We start from the raw sequence: 7909 nt of genomic DNA, 5'->3' as shown, positions 1-7909 counted from the left end.
CGAGGCCCTGAGCAACCTGGCCTGGCTTTGAAGCGACCTGTGCCCACTCACGGGCATGGAGTTTTGCCCCTCCCTTCCCCCCGTCCCGTTCCGTTCCCTGATCTCCTGCCGCGTTTCCAGGTGGATCGACAAACTCAACCTCCGCATAGGGGCCACCTGTGGGTCCCCTGCAGAAGCCCGGGGGCTGAAGGTGAAGCTTTCCACCACTTTCCAAACCTGCCCTGGCTGGGGCCGAGGCAAGGCTGGGGGAACCAGTCCTAACAAGACCAAGGCTGCAAGCAAGCCCAACAAGAAAAAGAGATCAGGAAAATCGCCAGCCAGAGGCTTCAAGAAGAGCAGAGCTTAGGAAACATGTGCAGGACACAACAAGGCCGTACCTACAGTCTGGTTGAGAGCAGTTTTGCTGGATTTGTCCCCACCGCAGCGACATGGATATTGCACAAGGTGCAAAGGAGAGAGCCTGGTGCCACCAGAGCAATGCCAATTTGCCAAAGATGCGGGGTTTGTTTTTGCAGGACACAGAGGCACATTACCCTGGAAAGAACTTGTGCAAAAAGCTTCTGTAGTGTTTGCAACGCACTTTGATGACTTGAACAAAGCCAAATACTTGCTTTTTCTTCCCAACATTCCCTTCAGCCATGCAGAAAAGCTGGAATCCACAAGTTTGTTTTTGTTTTTAAGAGCGCTCTGCTTTCACAGCTTCAGAAACAATTAAGGAGCCCTGAGCAGGACTGCAAACAGCACCGACGCAAGATCCTACACTGGCTCAAATCTTAGAGCAGAAAGCTTAATTATCATCAGTGAAAACATTGCCTGAATTCCCAGCAGCTCCTCAGAATTAAAACTTAAGCAGATCAAAAGCTTTCTATTTCCTGCAAAATTTGATCGGTGGTTCCCACATCCCATTCATAAGCGATGTACCCAACCTATTCCCCACAGCAGCCCAGGGGGAACACAAGGCGATTCTTCTTTTTAAAGTCAGAAGTTTGTTCGAATTGGGAAGGCTTTAAAAGGTAAACACTTCTAGCTGTTAAATGACCATGTGGGGCATGGAACTGTTACAGCAAAAAAACAGGAGGAAGAAAGCCAAAGGCGTTTGGAAATTACCATCCTATAAAGACAGGTGGCCCTACAAGCCCAGCTGTTCGCCAAGGCTGGGGAAAGGTGGCAGCCCAGGAGGGAGGGGAAGAGAGAAACGCAATGGCTTCGCCCTGAAATGGGATCCTCCCACATTAAGACATCTATTGCAAGCTGGTGATGGGCAGAGCTGCCAGGACAGGCAAGCAGACAGGGGCAGGGGAACCCCCTTACACGCCTTCAATAAAAATCCTACACCCCCCGCCACACTCACCCCATCATGGTTTCCCCAGGAGCCCAGGGCCCTCCCGGGGGTCAGTTAGGGACGGGCCGAGATGGCACAGCTCTCATGCCCGGTTTGACAGACCCTCCACACTTCTGCTTGTGTTTCATTGCTCCCCCACGGCCTTTTCTTCCCGCTCCAGTTAAAGGCTCCATTTGCCTCTTTAGAAGGGAAGAGAGGAAGACCGTGTTAATTACTCCCAGTCTCTCCCCAGGGTTTTCTAGACAGTTAGCTTGCCAACTTTTTTTTTTTTCATGAACCACTGTGCAAAGCAGGAACTATTTTGGCATCACAAGCTCTGGCCTGGAAGCTTGAAGGGAGCATGGCCAAGGCAGCCATTTCGTGGCCAAAGTGGTGTCCTGGGCAGCCACCATTTCCCTGCAGGGTCTGACAAGGCACTCGCCCTACAGCCGGCTGGGCCCCGCAGCGGCACTGACAGGCAGGGCACTTCCTCGCCTGCAGAAAGTTCACAGGAACTGGCTACAGGAGATTTAAAACTGTTTTTCATCACTGTTGCCATACTGACCTTTACGATTTCTGTCCTGAGCTTTGATGGGCAGTCTGGGGAAAGAGAGGAATGTTAAATTTTGTCCTGAAACTGGAAATGGCGTCCCCCACCTTAAGTTATCTATTGCATTCTTGTGATATTCAGCCCTTACGCAGAACTGGCAAGTAGACAGGGGTGAGTGCACAGAAAAACCCTATTGCATGCCTCAAAACAACACCCAGAACATTGTTTACTTATACCCACCCACTTACAGCCCTCTTCTCCTCCCCATCTTGGCTAACCCTGGTATTTTGGTGACCCGTAAAACAATACACAAGCCTTCGGCCTCTTCCTCAAGTTTAATTCCCAGGGCTTCAGGGTACAGATTGTAGATCAAATTTACAGTAGGACTGCTAAAAAATTAAGAAGTCAAACTGTGCACCATGTCCTCTGCAGTTCTGGGTTCAAAAGCAAGCAATGATGACACTCGAAAAGGTCTCTTGCTCCCTCAAGAGGCATCATCACCCCTTTTTGGTGTTTGTTTTTTTTTTTCCCACCTCTTTCCACTCTTCCTGTCCTGACTTTCTTGGGGGTTGCAGGGCGTAGATCAGGGAGCACAGCACCGGTGTCCTACGAGGGCAGCTGATTTCCTGATGCATGTGACCTGCACACCATTCTCAGAGCGCAGCTCACCACCTCTAGCCATGGCTGAGAACCTAAACTGCCCCTTCATTCTCTGGCAGCCTCTTTCCCCATTGGGAGCTCCTGCTCGGAAAGGTGCCTTCAAAGCCAGGCACACACAACCCCAGCAGCTGTCCTGGTCGTGCTCCTCAGCACACCTGCGGCCTTTCTGGAGTCCGTTTCCCAGGGCTTAAAATTACAAGTCTGGGGGAAGTTTTCTTGCACACCAGGAAAGCAGAGTTGTGATGTTGCAGGGTGGTCTGCCTCAAAAAGGTCTGTTGCCAGGACCTTCCCCAGAGAGCCACAAGGTGAAGCGCAGGCTGCTGTGGGCAGCTAGGGGGTACTCCACAATCAGTCTGTGACCTCCTGCTTTATGCTGCTGACAGGAACGGGAAGCTCTGTGGCTCCAAACTCTACTATCGAGGGGTCGATGGTTTCTTCCTTTACCTGCACGGCAATGACTAGCAAAAGACAGAAAGACAGGGAAAAATAAGTAAGTAAAATCAATTCATGCTGCCTTGCTCTACCTGCAGCACCCCAGAACCAGCTCTGTTCATGCAGATACTCAAAATGCCCCAGGTTTCCAGCCCTGTCTTGCCGGCACAAATCTATCCATGGTCACAGCAGCAATCAGGATGGGACTAAAACCTGGCAGCATTCAGCTACCTGCTCCCAAGAACAGCTTCTCCTACAGCCGAGGGAGGAAAAGCCAGTGTGGTCCATTCTCTGCCTGCCTGGGTCCACACAGGGGACACTAAACCTTTGTGAGCAATGGGGAACTTCATGAGGTTCCATCCCCACATGCACAAAGCACCTCGCCCACCCTCTTCCCACTAGGGTTGGCAGGTGATCCAGCTGCCAGATGCTCTTCTGGTCATCACATCTCTTGGTGCTCAGCATGATGGGCTGTGTGCACATGCTGTGACAGCCCTTATGGGGACTGGCATGTGACAGCACACTTCTGACATGTCCATCTCGGCTCTCCTCCCTAACTGATCTCACACCACCAGACTGCTCAGCAGGGCAGCCAGGCCCTCAGCAGGCATCAGCAGTATCAACATACCCAGCTATACTGGTGTTACCAAACCTCCTCAGGAGGCAAAACCTCCCAGGGAAAGCCAGTAAAGGCTTTCTTCCACTCTCTCTGTCTCTGGAGGAGTGGGGAAGGACATTTGTCATGTACTGCCTTTCCCTGCCTGGGGGCACCCATGACTTAACAGCCAAGAGGCAGCACAGGCCTCGTGAGGGCCGGTGGCATGCAGGGCGTATGCGAGAGAGTTGCATGTGGCTGCTGGGTAGAGTAACTCACTCCCTTACTCTCATCAGGTGCTGGCTCTGGCAAAGCCTTGCTGGCAGCTTTTGCTTCTCGTTTCGTCTTCGCGGTGGAAGGCTTCTTGACAGTCTGCTTGATGTTGCGGGTTTTGGCAGGCAACTTTTTTCCTTAACAAAGAAATAACAGAGCATAGGGAAAAGTGTGTTTCTTTTCCCCTGGAAAATCAGCAACCCTGCTCCACTGAGAAACCACAGGCCAGGGACCAGCACAACTGACCAGCAAGCTACACGGTCATTAGCTGCCAACTGGTTACTCAACAGAAATGGCCTACTGGAGAAAAACTCTATAGTCATCATCTCAAAATACGCTCCTCCGTGTTCTCCTTCATTAAAGGCAAGGCACTTCAGCGTGTGCTTAACTTCCGAGGAGCGGGTCCTGTTGGAATCAGTCTAGAGTCAGCTTTGCTTACCTGTCTGGGTCTAGTCCTAGGCAATGGGCATGGTGGCTCCAAGGCATGGACACTGTAGCATTAGTGTTTTCATTTTTAGCTGACTTTTTTATTTAGGTTGAATGTCTTTATATTCTTTAGTTGTCCTTTCCTCTCCACCCCCCAGGAAGGAATTTCTTGCCTTTCTACACATGATTTGCCACAGCTACTGCAACAATGACGACAACAACGACAAGATGAAACAATAACATGGTCCAGCCCCACTACTGGTCTCTTCAGCCATCTTAAGGCCTTCTTTCCCTCAGCACAAAGCAGGCAGGGTTGCTCTCCAGCTACCCTCCAGCTGCAGCAAACAATCTCCCTCCGACCACAGACACAGTGGGGAAAGCAGCACAACCTCACGCCTGGAAGCAAGCGCCATCTATACCTCGGCCAACAGAAAACAGACTGCAAAACAGATCCTTCCCACACACACAGCTCTCTGCTCTCTTAAGCAATGGGGGCAGTTAAGAAGGATGAAGCTGTGCTGTCAACCCACAGCTGCCTGAGGGCATCCACAGCAAGACAAGGCCTCTCTCCTGCTCTGACGGGACATGGACAGGGTTCCTCTAACTGGGCCCAGCCTGCGAGCGAGCGGGAGGGCACTAATCAAACATCACTCACTCTTCTTTCCATAGGGTTTCTTCTTCTTCTTGGGCACCTCCTTGGCCTTCACGGGAGTTGTGGGCTCTGTCATGGAGACGAGAGGGAAACGAAAGCCAAGTCCCATAACCAGTAGGTAACTGGGATGAAGTGACATAAGCGAGAAACAAGATACACCCGTCCCCCCGAGCCAACGCCCTCTTCCCGAGACAACCAGCTGAGGGGAAAGCAAGGCTCTAGCGCAGTTGCTGTCTGTGCTTCCAGGCGAGGGCCCAGGGTGGCAGGCTAGGGCAGCATAGGGGAGAGAGGCCCAGCAGAGATTTGGCAGGGGCAGTAAAGAAACAAGATTTGTAGCTTGGGACAAGAAGGAAAACATCTGCAAAGGCGAGGCAGTGGCCTCCCTGCAACACGGGAAGGAATAAACTCTTGAGAGTTTACCTCTTTTTACCTCTTTTTACCTCTTACCTTTTACAGACAAAGTCAGAGAATTGATGAGAAAAGGGAGCAGGGGCCAAGCTCCCCCTGCTACCTGGCTGAGGTTGTAGGTACGCTTAGTAAAAGGGAGCTGTGCAGGGATAGGACCACCTGGAACTCTACCCGACTTCATCAGGAGCAATTCTCTGTTGGCGTGCAGGTGTGGGAGCAGAGGGAAAATAGAGCCAACCTCAAATCTCAGGCTGTTTTCTCCCCACCACAGACTCCTCCCTCTGCCAGCTGCTAGAATGTGTGGCAGCAGAGGGAGACTTATGGTAGCTAGCGCAAATCAAGGAGGCAATTTTCTCCTCCCTACAAGGCCCAAAAAGGAGGAGCCACTCACAGAGCAAGAGGAAGGAAACCTTTGCCTCTAGCATTAGAAACCACGGTCAAATCTTCACTCACCTGGAACAACAGGTGGTTGAAGCTGGTAGCCTGTCAGCTCGCACCACCCCACAGGATAAATGTCTGGAGACTCGCAGTCCACCCACTGGTCATACTCGTTGTCCCAGCCATCAAAATGGATGCTAAGGAGACGGTGAACTACACGCTTCACCGTGGCCACGCAGATGAGCCGGGGCTCCATCAGGTCCACTGCTTCCACCTTCATGCCTGCCTTGAAGCCATGGTTTGGGCAGTCCTGGGTGCAGAAAAAATGAAAAAAGAAAACCCAAGGCCATTGCACCCAGTCCAAACCCACAGCCGGCCACCAGCAGCCTAGAACAGGCTTGCCTCCAGCTTAAAGCAAGCAGAGAGAGAACAAGCCCACAGTCACGCAACAGAACCAACCAGTCACGTAACAGAAGGGGGCACACATGAATAGATCCAAGGTCAGCTGTGTCCTTAGTGAATCTCAGCCCAGCCTTCAGAAACAAGATTCTGACCTCGGGGGAACAGCAGGCAGCAGTTAAGGGACATCCGATCAACCCCATTAACCCGAGATAGCCCTGGGAAATCAGAAAGATCAGCACAGGCCCAGGTGCTGCAGCACTTTTGCTGATGCAAAGCAGACCCCCTCCACCCAAGTGCCAGCCACATGTCCACAGGCAATAAGCAGTGCAGAACCCACCAAAAGCCTGGAGCTCCTGGAAACACTAGAGAACCACAGGTCACACTCAGAGGAACCAAGGTATCATTACATCCACAAAGGCATGACACTGCTGGTCCCGAGCAGCCAAACAGGGGCTTTACTTGGAGAGCACACACTTTCGTGCATTGGGCTCTCCTTAGAAGTGCTGACTGGAAGCAAAGAGCAGCCCAGTAGAGACACTGGATATCATCTACCCTGACTTCAGGAAGGCTTTTGACACTGTCTCCCATAAGATCCTCATAGAGAAGCTGATGGAAGTACGGGCTGGGTGAGGTGACAGTGAGGTGGATTGAAAACTGGCTGAGTGGCTGGGCCCAGAGGGTGGCGATTAGTGGCATGAAGTCGAACTGGAGGCCAGCAATCAGCAGTGGGTCAATACTGTGTCCAACCCTGTTCAACGTCTTCATTATCTGGACGACATGACAGAGTGTATTGTCAAACTCAGCGAGTTTGCTGGATACAAAACTGGGAGGAAAGACTGATATACTAGAGGGTTGTGTTGCCATCCAAAGGGACCTTGACAAGCTGAAGAAATGGTCTGACAGGAACCTCATGCAGTTCAACAAAAGGAAATGTAAAGTCCTGCACATGGCAGGAACAACTCCAGGCACCAGCACATGCTGGGGGCTGAGAGGCTGGAAAGCAGCTTGGCAGAAAAGGACCTGGAAGTCCCGGTGAACACCAAGTTGAACATGAGCCAGCAATGTGCCTTTGGGACAAAGAAGGTTAATGGTATCCTTGGCTGCATTAGGAGGAATGTTCCCAGCAGATCAAGGGAGGTGATCCTTCCCCTCTACTCAGCACTGGTGAGGCCACACCTGGAGTGCTGTGTCTAGGTCTGGGCTCCCCAGCAGGAGAGAGACATGGACATACTAGAAAGAGTCCAGCAAAGGGCCACAAAGATGATGAGGGGACTAGAGCATCTTTTATATGAGGAAAAGCTGAGAGAGCTGGGACTGTTCAGCCTGGAGAAGAGGAGGTTCAGGGGGATCTTATCGATGTATGTGAATATCCGAAGGGAGGTTACAAAGATGGAGCCAGGCTCTTCTCAGTGGTGCCCAGGGACAGGGCCAGAGGCAATGGGCACAAACTGAAACACAGGAGATTCCCTCTAAACAGCAGGAAACACTTTTTACTGTGAGGGTGTCTGAGCACTGGCACAGGTTGCCCAGAGAGGTTGTAGAGTCTCCATCCGTGGAGATATTCAAAAGACATGGTCCTGGGCAACCGGCTCTAGGTGACCCTGCTTGAGCAGGGGTGTTGGACAAGGTGACCTCCAGAGGTCCCTTCCACGTAACTGTTCTGTGACAGCCAGAGCTCTTTTGCTCCTCCTTGCTAACTGCAAGGATCCCTACACCTCTTCTTCCTGGCAGCACTCACTGTGTTGAAGAGCCGTGCTGGAACAGGTCTTGACTTAGTCTTTTCCAGGTAACTTTCCCAGTTGAAGGTCTGTG

At 51.7% G+C, this 7909-nt stretch overlaps 2 protein-coding genes across 2 annotated transcripts in view; one reads left to right on the top strand and one right to left on the bottom strand.

Annotated features, from left to right (window-relative positions):
* CHADL (chondroadherin-like) overlaps positions 1–346 on the top strand; it is a 3151-nt gene extending 2805 nt beyond the window's left edge. Inside the window, exon 5 of the mRNA XM_009322651.1 lies at positions 121–346. Within this exon, the coding sequence (XP_009320926.1) occupies positions 121–346 (226 nt within the window). The remainder of the gene's footprint in view (positions 1–120) is intronic.
* A 1850-nt stretch (positions 347–2196) lies between these two features.
* The window catches only part of L3MBTL2 (l(3)mbt-like 2 (Drosophila)), a 22731-nt gene continuing 17018 nt past the window's right edge, over positions 2197–7909 (bottom strand). Inside the window, exons 15-19 of the mRNA XM_009322639.1 lie at positions 7836–7904; positions 5771–6005; positions 4913–4978; positions 3846–3968; positions 2197–2989 (exon numbers count right to left, since the gene is read on the bottom strand). Coding sequence (XP_009320914.1) covers positions 2880–2989; positions 3846–3968; positions 4913–4978; positions 5771–6005; positions 7836–7904 — 603 coding nt within the window. The 3' untranslated portion in view covers positions 2197–2879. The remainder of the gene's footprint in view (positions 2990–3845; positions 3969–4912; positions 4979–5770; positions 6006–7835; positions 7905–7909) is intronic.

The sequence above is a fragment of the Pygoscelis adeliae genome, unplaced genomic scaffold (genome assembly GCF_000699105.1).
Source record: "Pygoscelis adeliae isolate BGI_AS28 unplaced genomic scaffold, ASM69910v1 Scaffold60, whole genome shotgun sequence".
Lineage (NCBI taxonomy): Eukaryota > Metazoa > Chordata > Aves > Sphenisciformes > Spheniscidae > Pygoscelis > Pygoscelis adeliae.
The sequence above is the reverse complement of the archived record's forward strand: the minus strand, read 5'-3'. Positions and strand labels throughout refer to the sequence as shown.